At 38.7% G+C, this 24006-nt stretch overlaps 1 protein-coding gene and 1 pseudogene across 3 annotated transcripts in view; both read right to left on the reverse strand.

Annotated features, from left to right (window-relative positions):
* The window catches only part of LOC112848359 (ras-related protein Rap-1A pseudogene), a 3588-nt pseudogene extending 2103 nt beyond the window's left edge, over positions 1–1485 (reverse strand).
* A 1340-nt stretch (positions 1486–2825) lies between these two features.
* Positions 2826–24006, reverse strand: part of FMO5 (flavin containing dimethylaniline monoxygenase 5) — a 35508-nt gene continuing 14327 nt past the window's right edge. For 2 of the 3 annotated variants that reach the window (XM_086717994.1, XM_086717993.1), the window contains exons 3-10: positions 22138–22326; positions 20466–20628; positions 19280–19422; positions 16193–16392; positions 10077–10429; positions 7941–8013; positions 6690–6770; positions 2826–5292 (exon numbers count right to left, since the gene is read on the reverse strand). In XM_086717994.1, the coding sequence (XP_086574120.1) occupies positions 4947–5292; positions 6690–6770; positions 7941–8013; positions 10077–10429; positions 16193–16392; positions 19280–19422; positions 20466–20628; positions 22138–22326 (1548 nt within the window). In that variant the 3' untranslated portion in view covers positions 2826–4946. The remainder of the gene's footprint in view (positions 5293–6689; positions 6771–7940; positions 8014–10076; positions 10430–16192; positions 16393–19279; positions 19423–20465; positions 20629–22137; positions 22327–24006) is intronic. The other variant, XM_086717995.1, reaches the window with a different exon arrangement.

The raw sequence follows: 24006 nt of genomic DNA on the forward strand, positions 1-24006 counted from the left end.
ACATAGAATCCGAAGCAGGCTGAGCTGTCAGCACAGAGCCCTATATGTGGCGCTCGAACTCACAAACTGTAAGATGATGACCTGAGCTGAAATCGAATGCTTAATGGACTGAGCCACCCAGGTGCCCCCATAATTTTTTAAATACAAAATGAAGCCAGTGACTCAAAAAGTTATCTGGTGCAATGGGTTTGAGGGGAAATTTCAAAATATGTATCATTACAGATATGAAGTATAATAGTTCAACTTTTTTAGTGCTGGACAGGGAAGAATCATGATAAAGAGGTCGATATGAAATCATTTGATTACAGTAATACTATCTAACATTTGAAATGCATCCATGCTCTTTTTTTGTAATCATACTAGAGTCAAGTATATTTATTTTCACATCTGTTATAACTGCTATTACAAAGGAGACATACTATTATTTTCCAAGTGATAATACAGAGAGCAATTTTTTTTTTCTCCAGGGAAATTGTGCAAGCCGATACAAGATTTAAACTCTTCACCTAATATATAAAACAGGAGAAGCCTCTTCAGATTTAATTTCTGAAGTCTGGAATGCTCGTATTTCCCAGTTAGGCCACAGTTCATTCCTGTAATCTGGCCCAGAGCTGCTGCTTACTGCGGGTCTAAAGCGGCAGACAGGATTTCTTTTTGGGCTTCTTCTTTTCTACTGGTGTTTTTCTTTTTTCTTTAAAAAAAAATTTTTTTTGATGTTTATTTTTTAGAGAAAGAGACAGAGGGAGACAGAGTGTGAGTTGGGGAGGGGCAGAGAGCGAGAGGGAGACACAGAATCCAAAGCAGGCTCCAGACTCCCAGCTGTCAGCACAGAGCCCAAAGTGGGGCTCGAACTCACAAGCTGTGAGATCATGACCTGAGTAGAAGTCAGACACTTAGCTGACTGGGCCACCCAGGCGCCTCTCCCCACTGGTGTTTTTCTATTTATATGTCTGACCAGGTCATAAAAGATCTTATTAATGTTGATCTTTAACTTTGTAGTAGATTCTAAAAAGGCATGGTCATACCACCATCTTCCTAACCCTTTTTTCCTTTTTTTTTTTTTTTTAACCATCTTGCTAAATTCTGACCCTGTTCTTTGCCAACTACTTGCTCATCTTCCAGGTCACATTATTGCCAGCTAAAATCATTGGATATCTTCTGCGTCCTTAACCCATACAATCAGTTCCTTCAGGTCCTATAAGTCATTAAACACGGACTGAGCTGTAATAGGATATGCTAGTGCAAACCCTTGGCCGTTGTTCATACACAAATCCCTCATTGCTATAAATTCCTCTGTCCTGCTGTGTCCAGGATTTCAAGCATACGCTGTTGGCAATCTACTTTAGCTTGCTTTCTGAAGAATTCTGGAGGAATCTTCTATTGTTGGGTCATATTTTTCAAAAAAAATTCTGGGAACAAACTGAACTGTGAGATCAGATTTCCCATGCCTCCTGAACCAAGGACCACTAGCTTATACTCACACATGACCTGGTCTGTTTGAATCCTGACAATCTACTCAATGCCACTGAAGTTACAGTGACACACACACTGTTATACACAGAGTAAACTCCCTCCCCTACACAGTGGCTGTGCTGTGGCTCTGCTCAGGCTCTGGGTGGTGGTGGTGCTGGCAGTGGTACCTCCAGAACACACTCACATGCCTAATATTTCTGTAATTTTTACTTGGTGTCCTTTTTATGTTCCAGGATCCTATCCAATGTTCTTATATGCAAATGATACAATGGGAAAGGGATATAACCTTTCAACATTATTACAAACGCAAAGGATGGTAAAGTGATGAATATTAGTACACATTCATCAGCGACGAGGGCTTTGTATCTTGAGTTGTTTTTAGATACATTACATTTAGATGTCAGGTCTCTTTAGGCTCCTCTGTACTATGACAATTTCTCAGACTTTCCTTGTTTTTGATGATCTTGATAGTTTCAACATGGTTAGCTATTTTGTAAGATATTCCTGAACTTGGGTTTGTCTGACGTTTCCTTATGATTAGACGGTGCTATCATTTTTGGGGAGGAAGACCACAGGGATAAAGTACCCTTGTCATCACATATTAAGGCTGCATGACTATCAACATGACTCACTGGTTATGTTCATTTTGATCATGCACCTGAGGCAGTGTTTGTCAGATCTCTCCACTGTAATGTTATTTTTTTCCCCTTTCCATACTGTTCTCTTTGTAAGGAATATACTCTCTGTAGCCTATACTTAAGGAGTGGGGAGTTATGCTCCATTTCCTTGAGGGTAGAATATTTATATAAATTGTTTAGAATTCTTCTGTATGGGAAATTTGTCTATTCTACTCCACTTATTAAATTATTCAATCATTTATATATATCTGTATGGATTCATTGATATTTTTTATATTTTATTATAATCCAATATTAGGTCATCTGTTTTGTGGCTCAGATTGTTCTACCTTTGGCCACTGAGACCACTTTAGGTTGGCTTCTGTATCCCTTTGACATACCCCCATCAGTTTGTTTTTTGAGCACTTTCTTACTTTCTTGGCATAATAAGACTCTGTGTGTGTGTGTGTGTGTGTGTGTGTGTGTGTGTGTGTGTGTGTAATATGATGGGAAAGTGATATAATGGGAAAGTGATATAACCTTTCAACATAATTACAAAAGCAAAGGATGGTAAAGTGATGAATATTAGTACACATTCATCAGCAGTGAGGGCTTTGTATCTGGAGTTGTTTTTAGTTTGGTTTCCTATTCATATCTTACTTTTAGCTTGGTTTACAAGTTAACCAATGATTTTTTCTGTAACCTTGCATATTATAAATAAAATGAGAGAGTCAATGAAGTTATAATTACATACTTTTATTTAAAGAGGAAATTGGGGTACTTATTGCTGATAACTGGTAATTACATTATCAAAGGGCTGTTCATTCAATAAGCTTACATGTTAAAAAAGGCAGATTTATATGTTAAAAGAAGGAAATGAAAAAGAAGTAAGCAACCTTTACTTTTGGACTAGAATAATCTGCAGATTGTAAGATATTGAGTCCATTTTTAAAAGACGATAAATCACCAGTATCACAAGTTTTAGGGAAGGGAAAAGACCTAAGAAGTAATACCATTTCTTTGTTCTCTAATTTTCAAAAGGCATTTCTACCTGTAAATTAGGCCAATAGTTAAATAGCAAATAGTTAAATGAGCAAATAGTTAAATGATTAGGAGCAAGTTGTAGTTCTTACATTTCTGGTTCTCTTATGTGCATTTACATTGGGAAATAATAATTTCTAATGTTTCTTTAGCTGTTCAGATTTGTCCTTTGGTTATATGACAGGCAGCAATGTGAAAATGTATTGCATGACAGCTTATTTATCAATACAAACCTGGCTGGTACATCTAGTCCCATTGCTGATGAAATTTGGTGTGCCCAATAGCTAACACTTGTTTAACTTTGTGAGACAAGAGCAGAATAGAGCTTCTACAAATGAGAAAACAAGATCAACAGCAGTCCTGGGACATAAACGGGAGTCTGCTTTTCATTTGCTGTTTTTCAGAACTACATTGTATGCCATTAAGAGAACTGTTTTTTTTTTTAAGTTTTTTTTAAGTGTTTATTTTATTTTTGAGAAAGGCAGAGACAGAATGCGAGTGGGTTAGGGGCAGAGAGAGACGGAGACACAGAAGCAGAAGCAGGCTCCAGGCTCTGAGCTGTCAGCACAGAGCCTGATGCGGGGCTCAAACTCATGAGCTGTGAGATCATGACCTGAGCTGAAGTCAGACACTCAACCGACTGAGCCACCCAGGCGCCCCTAAGAGAACTGTTTTAAGCAGACTGCCCCTGTATTTAGTTAGTATCAATTTTGTTTTAATACATAAATAACCTCTTTGAATATTGACTACTTAGACTCTGTGTGTGTGAGGGAGTGGAGAGGAGAAAGTAGGAGTGAGGGGACACAAATGACATTTGTAGGCCATACCACAAAAGTTGGCAGCTATGGATCATATTTTCTAAGGCAAAGTCTTGTTGGATCCTAATATGGGAACTAAGAGATCAAAAGAAGATCAGACAGCTAACTTAAAATCCCAAGTTTTTCAGCCAAGTCAAATCTATTCACAGATGCTGGATTATTAGGATGACCCCTGAGCATAGAAAGTTGAAGGTAGTTTCTTCATTGAGAAAATAAAGACAGATTGCTTAGGGGAAAAGAGTAAAAAGGATGAGGTATCAGACACACTAGTGAATCACTAGTGAAATAAAATGTTTTAAGTGTTTATATATCTCATCTTAGATGTATATAAGACCATTAATTCTCTGATCTCTCAGGAAACCTACATTTAGTTACAGTATTAAAAACAAAAGATTGAGCTATTTTTTTTTTCCTTAGAGAGAGAGAGAGAGCAAGAGCACACTCAACAGAGGGGCACAGGGAGAGAGAGATCTTAAACAGGCTTCATGCTCAGCATGGAGCCTGACACTGGGCTTGATCTTACAACCTGGGGTTCATGACCTGAGCTGAAATCAAGAGTTGGACACTGAACTGACTGAGCCACCCAGGTGCTCCAAGATTGAACTTCTAATAAGAAGCAGAGTTCCATGGAGTCACCCAGTATACAGATATTGACTTCTCCCCACCATAATATTGACAACATTTATCAAGCACATACCACATGTCAAGAAGTCTGCTAAGGACTTACAAAGATGACTGAAAGGATACTTGAGCTCATAGTCCAGGGGTTATTGAAAGGAAAAAGTGGTGGGTCACAAGAGGACGGGAGGGAAATCAATATGAATGAAAAGCTAGAGTCTCACTGTAAGGAAAAGAGGAAAGAAGATTAATGCTTTGGCAAGAGAAAAGTAGATTCCTGAACAATGTGAAGCCAAGAGCTGTTCAATCTCATCAGATTCTGAAGGCATCTCTAGGTGCAGCTTTCCAAAGAAAACTGGGGCAATGACAAATGGGACAGCTAAAAGTAGGTCACAATTATAGCAAAGAAAACAACAGCCAGCATACACTTAGCCATTGTTATTGTTGAAGTCGTGGAATTAGTGTGTTCGATAACTCTTGTCATCAGTGGCTTCCTGATACGATCTTCTGTGGTGAGGATAGCTTTTCGGGCTCCATCCCATTTTCCAGGGCCTTGTAGACGATACTGGATTGGAGTGCAGGGTCCCCAGATGATCTGTATTGCCAATTTAGGGTCAGTGAAGGCCAGAGACAGCAGACTGGGCCTGACACCCACGAGATCAGCCAGCTCTTCCATGGTATCTATATAGTCTCCCTGAATGGTATGGCGTTGGCTCTCCACATACCTGAAGCAGAGAAGACAGAAGCCATGGCCTGTCAATAATTCAGTCAATTAATCAGTGCTTTCTGATTGCCTGTTATTGGCTCCGTATTTGGCTAGGAGCTGTAGAAAACAAAGAAGAAAGGAAAGACATTGTCTTTATCCTTAAGGACCTTATAATCTACTGGAAGATAGAAGATAGATACACATAAAGCACAAGAAAATATAAGATTTTTGGTATATTGTGTGGTTTTAGATTGCTAAGTAGAAATGTTAGAAGAGGGTAGTTAAAATAGAGCAGTATGTCCTTGAAAGATGTGGAAGACATATCTGCTAGCAAACAGCAAAGTGTTACAAGTCAGGGGAGCAGCAGAGTGAAGGAATAAAGCAGGAATGAATGTGGAATATGAGCATAGAATATCTGTGGGTGCTACCTACAGTAGAAGAGGCATGTTGTGGAAAACAAAGATGGATAGAGAGAGGCAAATATAGCAGATTCAGAGAAGACTCTGATGTTATGAGAAAACTCACCACAAAAATTCTCAAATTTGGGACCCTCAATTGTTTTATGAGGCAGTGGTAGTGGGGTCCACAGAGCAGGACTTCCCCGGGCCAGTGCTAATTTGGAATCCTGAAAGGAGTGGGGGGATGACTTATCCCACAAGAGGTAGTGGCCATCCAAACAGAGCCAGGTGGAGGCATTACACCAAGTGCAGATTTGAAGAGCTAGAACTTTTTAGAGGGAAAATGTGGTAACAGATACTTGTGGCAGGAGTGGGATTTAGAGAGCTCACTGGTAACTTTTCTTCCTATAATGAAAATAAAACAAAGAAGAGTAGGACAGAAAGGAAGGAAGAGAAAAACCAAGTCAAACTAATTGAGATTAGATGGGATTGCTTGAGGAATCCAAAAACAGGGACAGGAAAAAAATGATAGAAAATAAATTTGAGGTAGAATTGGTGAGATAGAATTTCAGAGGAAATGACAGATGGTCAAATAGCAATTTCCTGAAATGGGACTAGTTTCAAAGAGAAGTGAAGACAGGAAAGAATTTGAGAGCTTCCCCTTATGGATGTTATGTTGGCTGAAGGGTCTGTAGGCATACATTTATCCTTCAGTGGTGGGTCAAGAGCTGAGTATTCATAAAGGTTTATCAAAAGGGATTCACTTGTACCAGCCTTGTAGGGTTGTTGGGAGGATTAAATGAAGCCATGCATATAAAACACATAGTGTGCGTACACAGTTGACCCTCGATAAAGGTTAAATTGTATCTTTGGGGACTGCTCACAGTCAAAAGGTAGTTAGACAAAAATAAGTCAGGGGAAAGAGAGGCGGGAAGTTGAAATAGGATATTTACTGCCAGAAAAGCAAGGAAAGAAAGCACTCCAAGAAGGAAGAGACATTTACAAGCACCAAACTCACCAGTGAGAAGAAAAATGGAATTGGTCATAGATGACCTTCAAGAGAACAGTTGCAGAAGGATAGAAGTTACAATACAGGAGGCTTAGGAGGAAGAAAAGAATGAGAATTTAGAGCATATAATGTAGAATATTTATTGTAGAAATCTGGCAGTGAAAGGAGAAAAACAGCAGAATACCTGGAAAGGATAGCAGGGTTAATTAAAAACTTGCTCCTCTTCCCAGACAGGGGAGAGTTATGCTAGTAAAATCAATGAAAGAAAACCACCTCTTTGGGCCTGGAATGATTATACCCCTAACTTTTGCACAAAAATTTAGGAACTTACCATCAACTTCCACTTTGTCCAAATAAAAATCACCTAGTGTATAAACTCAAGTTCCGAAATTCAGATTGCTAAATTACCATGTTGGCCCAAGCACTAAGCAACTAGCTGATGTTTCCACTTTCCCAGATCACAAAGACTGTTCACACCATGAGCTGCTGTGACCTGAGGGTGCTGTTACATGATGACAGCTGACAAAGTAGCCTATGCTGGTTTGTTTTTTTGTTTTTCTTTAAGGAGTCTCTATGCCCAGTGTGGGGCTTGAACTCATGACCCAGAGATCAAGAGTCTGATATTCTACCAACTGAGCCAGCCCCGTGCTCACCTGTGTTGATTTGTAGATACACCTACAGATTTGTGACTGGGCCATATCTTCTTCCCATTAAATCATTGACCCTCTTCCTTTGGCAGCTCCACTAGCATTTCAAGTAATCCTGCCAAAATTAATACACCTGATTTTCCCTCCATGTACTTTTTCCTATCTTTCTTTTAGGTTCTAATCATAGGATTTTAAATGCTTTTCTGTTCTTTTCCATGCATATTCAAACCATTTGGTGCTATTTCCCCATTTTATTGTCACACAAACTATCATTTCCCTTCCCTTCAAAATATACTCTAAATCCTGGACCACCTGCGTGGTTCAGTCAGTTAAGCATCTGACTTCGGCTCAGGTCATGATCTCACAATTCGTGAGTTTGAGCCCCACATCAGGCTCTGTGCTGACAGCTTGGAGCCTGGAGCCTGTTTCAGATTGTGTCTCCCTCTCTCTCTGTCCCTACCCCACTCGTGCTCTGTCTCTGTCTCTCAAAAATTAATAAACATTAAAAAAATAAAAAAAAATCTAAATCCTTAAAATAACATGAGGAAGATAAACATAGTCCAATATTGCTCTAATTAAGAACTAAGAAGGAAATTACCACACACTCTCTTACCTTTTTGCCATTTGCTCTTGAACCTTAGCTATCTCTGCTTTCATTTTGCTTTGTGAGGGCAATGTCTTTAGCCCTAAAGAGAAAAATCAAAATTTTAAGTGTAAGATTACCTCACTGACAACAATAATCCTATTAACAATTACTATGCCATGGAGAATTCAAAGAAATACAAAATAATTTTTTGTACTCGAGTAGGTTACAATTCACTGGATCACCTTCCCCTATCACCACCACAATATGATGCCATTAAGGATGGTAACTTACTCTATTCTACTATCTCTTTGGGAGAGATTTCTCCGATACTGTCTTCCAATCAATATCTTCCTCCTCATCTTCCAATTGGGAAATGAAATATGGACATAAGGAAATGATAAATGGTCCCAAAAGTATGTGAAAAATAAAGAGCAAAGTAAAGGCCAGGGTACATTTGTACTCTTAGTAACAAACAGGCTTTACCACAGAGAGAAGGAAGTAAAAATGAATTCTTGATCCCATTTTATGACTAAAGTCCTATGAAAGATAAGGCTTTCCTCTTCTGTTTGGATTTTTCACAATTTCAGAGGCGGCCATTTCATCTTGAAATGGCAACAGCTGACAAAAAACAGTTGGCGTGGTTGTTTTTAATTTTAAACTGATTTTGCGCAACCCTCAAAATTTCACTCCTTGGTTCTGGTCAACCCTTTGAAGTGATACTGAGCAAATCAAATCCTTCTGCCATGGGACATTCTTTTTTTTTTTTTAATGTTTATTTTGAGAGAGAGGGAGAGAGAGAGCATGGGGTGGCGCAGAGAAAGAGAGAGAGAGAGAAAATCCCTCTGTGCTGATGGCACAGAGCCTGATGCGGGGCTCGAACCCACAAACTGTGAGATCATGACCTGAGCTGAAACCAAGAGTTGGATGCTTAACCTACTGAGCCACCCAGCTGCCCCTGGCATGGGACATTCTTGAAATATTTGAAGGGAACTCTCCTATCTCCCCTGAATCTTATTTTCTATAGGTAAACCTCTCCAGCTCCTTCAGTTGTACTTCAAATGGTAGGTACATTTTCAAATCCCTGAACCATTCTTGTCTCTCTCCTTTTCATGCACTCCAGTTTCACTTGTAAAATATGTCTTTGGGTATGGGCTGACCAGTTTAGAGAAGAACAGTTGTAAATTCTAGGATATTACAATTCTTTAATGATGCTAGATATAATTAGGCCGTTTAGAAGCCATATCATTCTCCTGATTCATGTTGAGCCTACTATCCCAAATCCTAAAATTTTTCTCATGTTCTCCTAGCCAAAACTGAAACAGGGGATGTTAAAGGGGGAAAGTAAGAATTTGAGAGGTTGAATCTTATACATTCTGGACTATTCTTTAACCAGGTCTTAATTTTTGGCTGAAATCAATCACACCATTTCTATATTTGCTTTTCTCTATAATGACTTTTGCTTCACAAATCTATATCTATATCTATATCTATATCTATATCTATATCTATATCTATATCTATATCTATATCTATATCTATGTCTATGTCTATCTATATCTATATCTATATATCTATATATATATATCAGTTGTCTAAAATATAGATGAGTGGATTCTAGTCTGGAGTGCACATTGGAATCAACTGAGGAACACTTTCTTAGCGATCTATGTCTGGCCTACCCCAGACTTTTAAATTTTTTTTTTTTTCAACGTTTATTTATTTTTGGGATAGAGAGAGACAGAGCATGAACGGGGGAGGGGCAGAGAGAGAGGGAGACACAGAATTGGAAACAGGCTCCAGGCTCTGAGCCATCAGCCCAGAGCCTGACGCGGGGCTCGAACTCACGGACCACGAGATCGTGACCTGGCTGAAGTCGGACGCTTAACCGACTGCGCCACCCAGGCGCCCCCCCATACCCCAGACTTTTAAAATAAACATCACCAGGCAAAGCATGCCTATTTTGGGCAAGATTTTCCAGGAGATGCCAATATATGTCTATGGTTATAAATTATTACTTTATATTCACTCAAGAATAATTTTTGAGCACTAATTTTATGCCAGGCACTATTACAGTTATACATACTTTCTACCTATTTAAAAGCAAGAACATAAACATAATTAAACATACCATTAAGTAATTAGTCAACTTGTCTGGTCACTTACCTTTAAATACTTGAGTGACCCAGCGTCCTTGGAGCTCTGAAATCGGCATAATGGCACCCAAAGGCTGGATCAAGCCTATGATTGCAAGAGTTGGCTTTTCCAGGTTAGGAGGGAAGACATTTTTATATAGGGATATCTTGTTTTTGACTACTTGAACAGAATCTTCAAGAAAAGGAAAGGCAAAAGTATAGCCTGTGGCAAAGATAACAGCATCAATGTCATCCTCCCTGGAGCCATCTTCAAATAGGGCGGCTGTCTCTGTGAACTCCTTCACATTTCCTTTCACCTTCACCAAGCCAGAAATTATACGATTTGGCAGTTCATCATTCACTGTTGGATGCTGACTCAGAGCTCTGTGAGTGGTGATAAAGATCAAAAGGAGAAATGAGAGTGAGATAGAATGTTAGTAACATGTAAGTAAAATTCTACTTTGATGGAAGTAGTTAAACAATATGTCAATGGTCTCTCTCTTGGTCTATCCATGAAATGTGGGAAAGGTCTAACATATACCAGCTTGGAACAGATCTGGATCTCAGAGCAGAAGTTGGGCCCTAGATGGCACTGAAAGAGAAGACATTGAAGAAGTAAAAGAAAAATGGTCTTATTTGAAGAGTGTATCTATGGTTTCTCAAGGAATAGTAATATTTTCAGTGATATGAAATGGCCACAGGCCTATAGTTTTTATCCATATGTCAATAGGTCTATAAGACTGGACTATCAGCGTTCTTTTGAGTCTCATTTCCACTTTCAAACCACCATGAGCTAGAATTAGACCATCATTTTGCAAGCTGTATAATAAATTACATGTATTTAGCAATTTGTAAATGGATTCTATATACACTCATTTATTTGAGTCTTACATAAACTCAGTGAAAGACCCAGCACAGGGGTCATTATCCAGGTTTTAGAGATGAGGAAATTGAGGCCTAAAGAAGTTAAATGACTTACCCAAGGTTACACAGTCTGGGATTTGAAAATTTATATCAAAAAAAATTTTTTTTATGAATTCTCTTGGGATCCCCTGGGCCTGCCTGTTAAGTAATATTTCCTAGAAACAGCATTTATCTTTCTCTCCAAACTTATTCCTTTTCACAAATAGTACCACAATCCACATAGTTTTCCAAGCCACAAAACTGTGAGTCTTCTATCTGTTCACATGGGCTTTCCCTTTCTCCTCTTAATATCCTCAGAATAGTTTTATCTATTCTCTGTGTTACCTGGACTGTTACAAGGGCCTCCTTCTCCATTCCCCTTCAGTTATCTTCTACATCATTTTTGGAGTAGTTGTTCCAAAATGTATTTATTATTAGGTTACTCACTTGTTTAAAATCTTTCAATGGCTCTGGACTGTCTTCGCTTCAAAAGTTTTATTTAGCAGAGGATACACAGGTTTTAATGTACCTGTTCAGTGAGGCTGGAGAGGTACTCAATCACTCTTTGATCTTTGCCATTTTATTATAGTCCAGCCAAACCAGGCTACGTGCAAGTCCAAGAGCAAGATGTATTTTTCATTATTCTAAGACCTTGTACTTAAGAATGCTACTTCCAGGGGCGCCTGGGTGGCGCAGTCGGTTAAGCGTCTGACTTCAGCCAGGTCAAGATCTCACGGTCCGTGAGTTCGAGCCCCGCGTCGGGCTCTGGGCTGATGGCTCAGAGCCTGGAGCCTGTTTCCGATTCTGTGTCTCCCTCTCTCTCTGCCCCTCCCCCGTTCATGCTCTGTCTCTCTCTGTCCCAAAAATAAATAAATGTTGAAAGAATGCTACTTCCTTACCCTATTTGCTTGACTATCTCTTATTGTTCTAAAAACCCAATTCATTTTGTAATCACTGAAGTCATGGATGCTACAGTTTCCATAATTGGGTGAAATAAATGAGTGAAAAGTTGTTGAAGAACATAGTCTCAAACTATCACCCGACTGATTAATTTCAAAGGAAGAAAATCTTTACAAAGGAGAAACCTGGTAGGTGCCACCTTATTCAAGGGATCAAATTTAACATCATTAATACAGGATAAACTGATGTCATGTGGCTCCTGGTGTGATCTACCAAGAAGGCAAAACCTGTAAATATTTGTAGCAAAGATGTTTCACCTGAATATGATAGTAAGGGTGGAACAACTATGCAAGTCCGAATTTTGAGACTTTTTATAAAACAAGTGGCTCGATTCTTTTAAAAAAATCTATGTCAAAAAATGGTGAATTATTTCAATTGAAGAGATTAAAGAGATATGACAATAAAATGCAATGGGGTAATGGGAATGCAAGCTGGTGCAGCTACTCTGGAAAACAGTATGGAGGTTCCTCAAAAAGCTAAAAATAGAACTACCCTACGACCCAGAAATTGCACTACAAGGTATTTATCCAAAGGATATGGGTATGCTGTTTCAGAGGGACACATGCACCCCAATATTTATAGCAGCACTATCAACAATAGCCAAAGTATGGAAAGAGCCCAAATGTCCATCGACGGATGAATGGATAAAGAAGATGTGGTATATATATACAATGGAGTATTACTCGGCAATCAAAAAGAATGAAATCTTGCCATTTGCAACTATGTGGATGGAACTGGAGGGTATTATGCTAAGTGGAGTTAGTCAGAGAAAGACAAAAATCATATGACTTCACACATATAAGGACTTTAAGACACAGAACAGATGAACACAAGGAAAGGGAAGCAAAAATAATATAAAAACAGGGAGGGGGACAAAACATAAGAGATTCTTAAACATGGAGAACAAACCGGGTTACTGGAGGGGCTGTGGGGGGGATAAATGGGTAAGGGACACTAAGGAATCTACTCCTGAAATTATTGTTGCACTATATGCTAACTAATTTGGATGTAAATTTTAAAAAATAAAAAATAAAATTAAAAAAAAGATAAACCCACACTTACATGATCAATTAATCTGTAACAAAGGAGGCAAGAATCTGAAATGGGGAAGAGACAGTCTCTTCAACAAATGGTACTGGGAAATTTGGACAACTACATGCAAAAGAATGAAACTGCACCACTTTCTTATATCATAAACATAAATAAACTTAAAGACCTAAATGTGAGACCTGAAACCATAAGTGTCATAGTAGAAAACATGGACAGTAATCTCTTCGACAGTCTTAGCAACATTTTTCTAGATAGGTTCCACAGGCAAGGAAACAAAAGCAAAAATAAAGTTTTGGGACTACACCAAAATAAGAAACTTTTGCGCAGTGAAAGAAATCATCAACAAAATTAAAAAGCAACCTACTGAATGGGAAGATATACTCATAAATGACATATCCAATAAAAGAATAAAATCTAAAATATGGAAAGGACGTCTATGACTCAACATTAAAACAAAAACAAAAAATTTTTAATTAAAATTAAATTAAAAATTATTTAAAAAGGCAGAAACCTGAAACAATTGTTTTACACAATGTATAAGTAGGAAGAATTTCAGAAGCAGCATGGTATGATCAATTGCTATTTAAAATATAATTTAATGTTTAATGTTTTATTTTAATATAATTTAATGTTATAATTTATTTTCATGTTAATATAATGTTGCACAAATATATATGCAATGCTGTATATTTAGATATGAATGGGGGTGGGGAGGAGCCTGGGAATCTAATGTCAACGTGTGGGGTGTAATAAATAAATAAAACTTGAAAGTTAAAAAAAAATGCAGTGGGGTAATACCTGAAAGGATCCTGGATTTAAAAATAAAAGAGCTATAAATAGTATTATTGGGACAATTTAGGAAATTTGAATGTGATACATTAGATAATAGTATTTTATTAATGCTGAACTTCCCATATGATCATGTATTATGTTTATGTAGGAGAATGCCCTATTTCTTAGGCAATATATGCTAAAGAATGTAGGGTAAAGTGTGTTAGAGTGGCTGTAACGTACTCTCAAATGGTTCAGGAAAGAATATGTAGTATTCATCTATGGATGGATGGATGGATGTGATATAATCAGATGGATAGATGGGATTTACCCATCTTCAGAGAAAGGGAGAGAGAGAAAGCAAATATAGCAAACTGTTACTAACAGGTGAATCTAAGTGAAAGGTGTATGGGTGCTCATTGTACTTACTATTTTGTAGGCAGTAAATCTGAGCATTTAAAAGGATAAAAAATTGGAGGGAATATATCAAACTCAACACCCAAAAAACAAATAATCCAGTGAAGAAATGGGTGAAAGACATGAATAGACGCTTCTTCAAAGAAGACATCCAGATGGCCAACCGACACATGAAAAAATGCTCAACATCACTCATCATGAGGGAAATACAAATAAAAACTATGAGATACCACCTCACACCTGTCAGAATGGCTAACATTAACAACTCAGGCAACAACAGATGTTGGCGAGGATGCGGAGAAAGAGGATCTCTTTTGCACTGCTGGTGGGAATGCAAACTGGTGCAGCTACTCTGGAAAACAGTATGGAGGTTCCTCAAAAAGCTAAAAATAGAACTACCCTACGACCCAGAAATTGCACTACAAGGTATTTATCCAAAGGATATGGGTATGCTGTTTCAGAGGGACACATGCACCCCAATATTTATAGCAGCACTATCAACAATAGCCAAAGTATGGAAAGAGCCCAAATGTCCATCGACAGATGAACGGATAAAGAAGATGTAGTACATATATACAATGGAGTATTACTTGGCAATCAGAATGAAATCTTGCCATTTGCAACTACGTGGATGGAACTAGAGGGTATTATGCTAAGTGAAATTAGTCAGAGAAAGACAAATATCATATGACTTCACTCATATGAGGACTTTAAGATACAAAACAGATGAACATGAGGGAAGGAAGCAAAAATAATATAAAAACAGGGAGGGGGACAAAACATAAGAGACTCTTAAATATGGAGAACAAACAGAGGGTTACTGGAGGGGTGGTGGGAGGGGTTGTGGGAGGGGAATGGGTTAAATGGGTGAGGGGCTTAAGGAATCTACTCCTGAAATCATTGTTGCACTATATGCTAACTTGGATATAAATTAAAAAAAAATAAATTTAAAAAATTGGAGGGAATAAAGCATTCAAAATCAGCTTCTAGAAATGCTTTCATAGTCTCCCTCCTTGACTGTGTGGACTCCCATCCTTCATACCCCCATAGCACTCCATGCATTCATCATATTCTATTGTCTGTCTCCTCCTTAGAGTATTTAAGGTAAAATCCATTTTTAGAGTCTGACATTTATTGTGTGACCTCAGACAAATTAGTTTCTCTAAGTGTCAATTTTTATAACTGCAAAATGGAAATGAAAAATAGTACTAACCTTTAGGGTTGTAATGAGGATTAAATGAGATAATGTATTTAACTCCAGTCTAGCACTGTGCTTGTCTTATATTAAGTCCTCAAAAATAAAGTGTTGTTATTTTATTAGCATTACTATTAGGTCTTTAGTCTCTGTGTTCTCATGCCCAGTATAATGCTTGGCTCATTACGCGTGTTCAGTATTTGTTGGATAAATGAATGAACACTGCCCTCTGCTCCCATTTTGTTGTTTTTACTGGGCATCATGTAAAAAGAACTTGTGGGGTGCCTGGGTGGCTCAGTGGGTTAAGCATCCACCTTCAGCTCAGGTCATGATCTCATGGTTCGTGAGTTCATGCCCTGCGTTTGGCTCTGTGCTGACAGTTCAGAGCCTGGAACCTGCTTTGGATTCTGGGTCTCCCTCTCTCTCTGCCACTCCCCTGCTCGCTCTCTCTCTCTCTCTCAAAAATAAAATAAAACCTTAAAAAAATTAAAAAGAAGTTGTATCTGAGGAAATAATAAAATGGTTAAGGTCAAGGAGAGTCATAGCTTGAAGATTACAGATGAGTAGATCTTGGACTCCTATGAGGGCAAAATAGAAATCTGATCTCAGATCTGTGGATTTTCTTTCTTTTTCTTTTTCTTCTTTTTAGGAATCTTTGCACTCAACGTGGGCCTCAAACGCACAACCCTGAGATTAAGAGTTGCATGCTCTTCCAACTGAGCCAGCCAGGTGCCCCACAGATCTGTGGGTTTTCTTAATGTATGGGTAGGGGTAGTTCTGTTAACCTGTGCCAACAGTCCTTGTTCTTGTGCCTTGGCTATTACTGCCCCACCCCCATCCTGGTAACATACCTGTGTTTAGGCTTTAGGCCAAACATTTCATGGTCAAACCTTTGGTTCATCTTTTTCTCCAAAAAATTGTTTGCTAATGATTGACCACAGATCTTCAAAAGAAAATGTTTAAATCGAGAAGAGACTAACACATCAAGGGGATATCCATAGTCTGCTACACGATTCAGGACCCAAGACCCTCTCCTGGTGCTGAGGAAAACCTGGGGCATGGAAAAAAAAAATGGTTTGCTTTTGCCATTCTCTGGCTCATAATCCTTTGATAGCACCTGCTCTCTTCAAGATTAAGTCCAGACTCATTCATCTCTCTTTTTAGTCCCTGCACGATCTTTGTTTTATTTTCTGCAGTTTTCCTTCTCAAACACTATGTGTACAATTAGATTAGGGCATTCACTAAGAATGTGTCTTGCTCTGAACCACCACTGCATTTCTGCTTAATGGCATTATGCCTCCTTGAAAAGTCGCCTATCCTCTTAATTCTCCAAAGCCTATTTATTGTTAAGATCCAGATCAAGTCTGCCTCCTCCATAAGACACTACTGACCATTCTGGCTGACAATTTTCTCTCCATCCTCTGAGCTACTCTAGCACTTACCACCTGTCAACTCATTTAAAATTATGGAGCAGTTGAGCTGAAATCAATTGCACATCATTTAATTCAAAACCTTCAGTCTTTTTTGCCTTTGACATTGTTAGCACTATTACCAACACAAAACAAAACACCCCCAAAAACCCCAAAACAAACCCACACCTGTTATTTATCATTTATATCCATATTAAACTTTTTACACTCATTTCTGTCTCTCCAAATGTGTTTCCTCCACGGTGGGGGGGGTCTAGCATACACATCTTCTAGTCTCCCCAACACATCATCCTCATTGTTTCCATTTATTGTTTCCATTTATTGAGAATTATGACCTGTAAGTGATTGTGCCAGGGCCTTTATCTATATTTTATTTAATCAATACAACAGTCCCTTGAGGTAGTTCTTCTTATCCTCATTTTATGCATGAGAAGATGAATAACTTGCCTGAGATCATACAGCTAGTAAATGGAAGGGCTGAATATCCAACTCAGGTCTGAGTCACCCCAAATCCTGTGCTGCTGAAGAATTGTTTCACTGACTGCTTAAAGGAAAAACTGTAGATCGCTAGTCAAACAACAGGAAGCTGATAAAGTTTTGATATTCAGTTACTTGGCAAAAGTACCTCCTTCTCTACAAGACTTTCTGGGGATGTAATTACCTGCTTTATGGTCTTTTGTCTAAGCTCTTCCATAAAACGGTGACCTGTCTACAGAGGGATGATAATGTACTTTACACATACCTTCTCACTGATGGTAACCGCATGGGCTCTCATTATTGAGCACTTTGACATATCATAGTCTAAGTATGCATGGTCCTAGGAATCACACAGCTTTATGTGCAGTCTGTATAACTTTTGTTATAAAAGTATATGAGTCCTATAAATGCTCAGAGTCTCAATTAAAAGGCTCCCTACATACAAAATTGTGACAATAATACATCGCAAGGCTGTTGTCAGAATTAGTGTTTTTGCAAAGGGTGTGGCATATGGTAAACATTCAATAAATGCTTAATGGTTATCATCATACTTCTTATTTCAGTTTTCTATCTATACCTTGTTTTAACACCATATTTATAAGAAAAAATGGATTTATAAGAAAAAAATGTGAGGAAAGTTGTTTTATAAGAAACAGATATGTTCTCTTCACAAAAGCATTATACCACAAGAATTATTATACCAAAACTTCCTTGATATACTGAAACTTACAGATCCACTTAAATTTTTTGATTTACAAACAAATTCTAATAAATACAATTTAATACATAAAGCAAAAAGTTAGAACCTGGCAAGTGAGTGTCTTTGGCTTGCTTTGTGGGATGTCGGCACTGCCCCTGCCACACAGACATGGTTTTGCTGTGCATTGTCCCGGCCTTTCTCAGACACAGCCACCTTATCTCCACCTGCTCTAGATGCTTTGTTCTTTGGCAATCTACAGTTCCTCAGTGCATGGAAGTCTCAGCGCCCTTATAACTGACCATTCAACGTGTTTGGATCCCTACCATATACCTTGCACAATCTTTCATCATTACACCTACACACGTTTTAACCCTTTTTTTAATACCAATTTCCTGATAAAGCTTGTTGAATTGATGCATGGAATAACATATGAAATTACTTTTGTGGTGATGGATGGGGATAATACTGAGAAGTGTTATTGAATGGAGTTTCTGAGTAAAGGTCACTTAACAAAGTTGCAGCATTAAACTTCTATTGAAAAATAGTAATTTAAAACATATTTGTGGAGAAACACAGCTTAATTAAAGTTACTAGAAAACAACCAGACATTCCCCTATTGCCAATAAAGTTATGATTCAATAAAGACACGAATAACAAAATGTAACAATGACACATCTTTTTCTAGGAATTTACAATGAAGGCACTCTCTTCCTAGTTCAAAATCTATGATAAAAAACAAAACAAAACAAAAAAGACCTCTAGGACATCGAAATTGCTTTAGGGTGAATGTCCTTCTATTACTGAACTGTATGCAGAGCTGAGGTGAACTTGCATGTACCACAGTGTGGATGCTTTCCATACTGATATCCACGTTATCTTCGGAAAGATTAGACTGCTTCTTTTTTTCCATTTGGGGAGAGAAGAGGAAAATTCCCCCACCATCCTATGAGCACAAAGCCTTCAGCTAAACCAGTGTGCTTTCCTTCACGTAAGACTGTGGCACTTCTGCTGTCCTAAACAAGAGCCACACTCTGAAGGCTGCATTTGACCAAACTCCCCAAGGAACTGCATGGTCTTTAAAGTCAGAGGCACATTCAGAAGAGACAGCTGATTGGGATCACTGGGATTCTTTAGTGTGAGGTCAACTGAATGATGGGAATCTAACAGGGAATGTTGGCTCCCTCATATCATCAACATAATGTTGCCAACTGAGGTCACAGAGCCAAGCCCTGTGTTTGCTGCTATATGGGCTATATGAAGAGGTATTTATACTCTATGTTGGGTCCACATACAGCTTCTTTGGTGAAGCAAAGTAATTTACTGATTCAAACCTGCTTGGCTGTGTGGGAAATTTCCACAGCCAGATCCCCTCCAGAATTTCCAATGCCAATTACAATGACTCTCTTTCCAGTGAAACTCTCTGGATTCTTATAGTCCCGGCTATGGAAGTACTGTCCTTTGAACTTCTCAATTCCTGCAAGGGAAGGGAAAAGAATTATCGGATGAGGTTTATCTGCTATCATTTGTCAAATCATTCATTCTGTTAGCGGTGTGTAGAGTTTAAGCACACATCTCCACATAGTCTCCCTTTACACAGCTGCACTCTTGCCTTCTGAATATATTTGCCTATTTTCTTTTCTCACAGTCTCAGAGCAGAATCTTGTGATTTCCTTATCATGAATAGTTGGCTTAACTCAGGATATGTTTATATTTTGGACTTGTGGACTCCCAAATCCAAACTCCTTCAGAAAATCTCCATTACCTTTTGTCTTTTCATCCTCTTTAAATACCTACTTTTGGGGTGCCTGGGTGGCTCAGTTGGTTAAGCCAACTGACTTGATTTCCCTCAGGTCATGATCTCACGGTTTGCAGATCAAGCCCTGAGTCAGGCTGCTCCATGCCGAGGGTGAGGAACCTGCTTGGGGTTCTCTCTCTCCCTCTCCCTCTCCCTCTGCCCCTCCCCTGTTCCTGTGTGCACACACACATGCTCGGGTGCACTCTCTCTCTCTCTTTCTGTCTCAAAAGAAATAAACTTAAAATTAAATTAAACACATCCATTTCAATTGGAGTTTATATGTTTTCATATACTCTAGAATATAATAAATAGAGTGCTTTGTTTTTTTCAAAATGAAAATCCAGGTCAAAGACTATAATTAACTTCTTTCTTGAAGTTTTAATTTCTTCCTTAGAAACTCAATATTCATTTGTTTCCTCAATTGCTGAAAAATCCTTCAACCTTCAAGTTCATGTTCTTTCTTTTGATCCTTAGAAAAACTAAGGTTGTTGTGAAACCAAAGATAGAGCCTTCTAATTTTTCTCTAGTCCCCGAAAATGTTATTTCTGCCTCCCAAATGGCAATAATCAAAGTCACCCCAACATCTTTTAGGGGAACATGTAGAATTATTATAAGCCCTTTTTTCATCCCAAGGTAGGAATCACTTAGACCACCATTTTCCCATTCCTCAGAGATCAATCACGGGCATGGCACACAGGCTTCCCTCCTTGTAGACTACTCACCAGGGAAGCTTTCCAAGGGTAAGTGAGCATTGGTGTGATGGCCGGTGCAAACCATGACTCCATCAAAGACATTTACCTCCTTTTCCCCTTCAGATTCTGTAACTACCTCCCATTGGCCTGAAGTGGAGAAATCAGGCTGCTTCTTCACACTGCACACAGTGGTCTGAAAGAAAAGTGATAGCTACGGGAGACTGTAACCATAGCCTGTACAGTGGACATTTTCCCTGACATGTCTCTCTTTGCAGGGTATTAACACATATGATATCACATATGATGTCACAAGTATGATATCACATAATAGAGCTAATGCAGGAATATTTAATTTTCATATTTCACAAATAAGAACTTTTTTGTTTGGGGCTGGGGTCAGCGTGAGAAAACTCCCGTGAGGCAGGCTAAATAAAATGGCAGGATAATGCCACACTCTCCCCTGCTTCTAGAAAAGTGCAAATTACTAGTTCTCTTAGACCAGTACCTAAGATGTCATGCGACACTCGAGTAGAACTTCGGCTTCTCCAGTGCTTCTGAGACACCTCATGCATTAAGTGCCTATTCCTCCCCTGACCTCCAGACAAGTCCTATTTGAAAGTTGTTGAGGGGTGCCTGGGTAGCTCTGGGGCACCTGGGTGGCTCAGTCAGTTAAGTGTCTGATTTCTGTGCAGGTCATGATCTTGCGGTTCGTGAGTTCGAGCCCTGCGTCAGGCTCTGTGCTGACAGCTCAGAGCCTGGAGCCTGCTTCGGATTCTGTGTCTCCCTCTCTCTCCGCCCCTCCCCTGCTCATGCTCAGTCTCTCTCTGTCTCAAAAATAAATAAAACACTAAAAAAAAAATTTAAAAAAAAGTTGTTGAGAGAGTAGATCCAAATAGTTCTCATCACAGGGGGAAACAAAAAGGTAGAAGATTTAGGCTTTTTGCCAGTTGTCAGAAATACCTGTGTTGTTGTTGTTGTTGTTGTTGTTGTTTTGTTTTTTATGGCCATGGTTAAGGATGACAGAAAAATCATGGAAGACTTAACAGTAAGGAACCATTGGAGTGATCTAGTACAACCATCTTGTTTTACAAACAAGAAAATTTTTACAAACAAGAGACATCAAAGTTTAGGAACTTACTTGCCTGAGGTCACAAGTTGATTAGTGGTAGAGCAAAGACTAGGACTCAAATTTTCATTCCCCATTTCAGTGTTCTTTCTTCTACACCAGAGTTAACTTCTTGGCTTCCTCAATAAGTTCCCGATAACTGCTTCACTGGGTTGTTGTGATCACATAAAACTAATGCATTGGCAAGTACTTCAGAAAGTATAAAAGGCTAAGCAGTAGCAGGTAAGTTGTGGCGGACTGAGAAGGTTTTAAGTTCCCATATCTGTCAGTTCCCCTCTCTAACTGGGAAAACATTTCCCCTCATTTGTTTTATTGCAATTAAATAGTATAAAATGAAGGAATGGAACCATTCTGGCAGGTGGCTTCCAAGATCTGAAGCCCAAAATATACAGAAAAAGGACCTTTCCATGGATATATTTCAGGCACAGAGAAGACACAAGAATAGAGTTGTTGTCTGGATAGGATAGATATATGGGCATATTAAGCCAGTCTTTACTTGTAAACACTGGTAAATGAAACCACATTATTCATTTATTTGACAACTTCAAACACAAAGACACTCACAAAATTTCCTACCTTCAATCGAATATATTTTAGAAGATCAAATTCTTTGGCATACATCCTGAAATACTCCAGGACCTGGGAGTTGTGCATGAAGTTAGGATAATGATCTGGGATGGGATAGTCACTGAAGCACATCATCTCCTTAGAAGTGTTGATGATCACTGATTTGTAAATGCTGGCCCTTCCTTCTTCAGGATTTTCCTACAGTAAATAAGAAGCATTCATAGCAACTTGAGAATTAACTTTATGGTTTATAAACAGTCACTAAACATTTGAAAAAGTTTCTGAAAGAAATGCCAATGGAAAAGTTATACAGACACATAACATCCCTTCATATCTTCAGGTATTTGTGCCCTTGGGTAGTCTCTTCCCCTTGAATCTGAGTGGTCTCTATTACTTGCTTTTGACCAACAGCATGAAGTTGGAATGATACCCAATAGCTTCCAAGACAGTCCTAAGGAGTCTTGCAGCTTTTGCCCTCTGTCTCTTAGAAAGCTTGATCTGGCAGGAGTCAGCAGTTATGTAAGAAGTCCAACTACCTTAAGCCACCATTCTGTGAGTAAGCCCAAGTCAGCCACATGAAGAGAATGTTTGGGAAACAGAGATATGCAGCTAGCCCTTGGAAATTCCATTTATCCCAGCTGAAGTTCTAAATATGTGAGTGAAGAGACCATAGCAGAAAATGAATTTGGAGACATCTAAACTATAATTTTCTTTAAAAAAATTTTTTTAATGTTTATTTATATTTGAGAGAGAGACAGAGAGAGAGAAAGAGAAAGAATGTGAGCAGGGGAGGGGCAGAGAGAGACGGAGACAGAACCTGAAGCAGGTTCCAGGCTCTAAGCTGTCAGCACAGAGCCTGACGTGGGGCTTGGACCCATGAGCCATGAGATCATGACCTGAGTTGAAGTCGCACACTTAACCAACTGAGCCACCCAGATGCCCCTAAACTATAATTTTCAAATCTATGTAGGAACACTGAAAATGGCCTATGATACAATTTTTAGTTAAAAAGGTAATATTACAAAATTAAATTCACATTCTCACCACCAAATGCATAAAACTATGTATGCATAGGGCAATTGTATACCTATGTCTACCCACATTTATATAATTATACATTGTATAAGTTTTCTCCTGTTAGGTAGTTCTCTCTGAATATATTTCACTTATTTATTTTTAATTTTTTTAATGTTTATTAATTTTTGATACAGAGACAGCACAAGCAGGGGAGGGGCAGAGAGAGAGGGAGACACAGAATCGGAAGTAGGCTCCAGGCTCTGCTGTCAGCACAGACAGGGCTGTGCTGCCCAGCACGACGCAGGGCTCTAACTCACTGACCGTGAGCTCATGACCTGAGCTGAAGTCAGACACTCAAATGACTGAGCCTCCCAGTGCCCCTATTTCATTTATTTTTAAGTCAGTATAGCCTGAAAATAGGAAAAACAAGTTGATTTACGAAGGAGGTAGTATTTTTTTCTTCTGTTTTTGTGAAATGTTGTTTATATAACGCCCGTACATGACTTTAAAAAAAAAAAAGCCTTCAGCAAACTAAGAAAAGAGAAAATTTCTTCAATTTGATAAAAACAACTGACAAAATACCTACAGCTAACTTCATAACTTAATAGTGAGAAAATGGACAATTTCCCCCTACAATTGGGAACAAGGCAAAGATGTCCTCTCTCACCACTCATGTTCAACACTATACTAGAAATCCTAGTTGGTGCAATAAGACAGGAAAAGGAAATAGTGGCTGTACCAGATTGCATTCCCACTAACAATGCAAGAAGGTTCCCCTTTGTCCACATCTTCACCAGCACCTGTTGTTTCTTGTGTTGTTGATTTTAGCCATTCTGACAAGTGTGACATGATATCTCGTGT

Source organism: Puma concolor, chromosome C1, assembly GCF_028749965.1.
Source record: "Puma concolor isolate L17-30 chromosome C1, mPumCon1.1.hap2, whole genome shotgun sequence".
NCBI classification, from domain to species: Eukaryota; Metazoa; Chordata; class Mammalia; order Carnivora; family Felidae; genus Puma; species Puma concolor.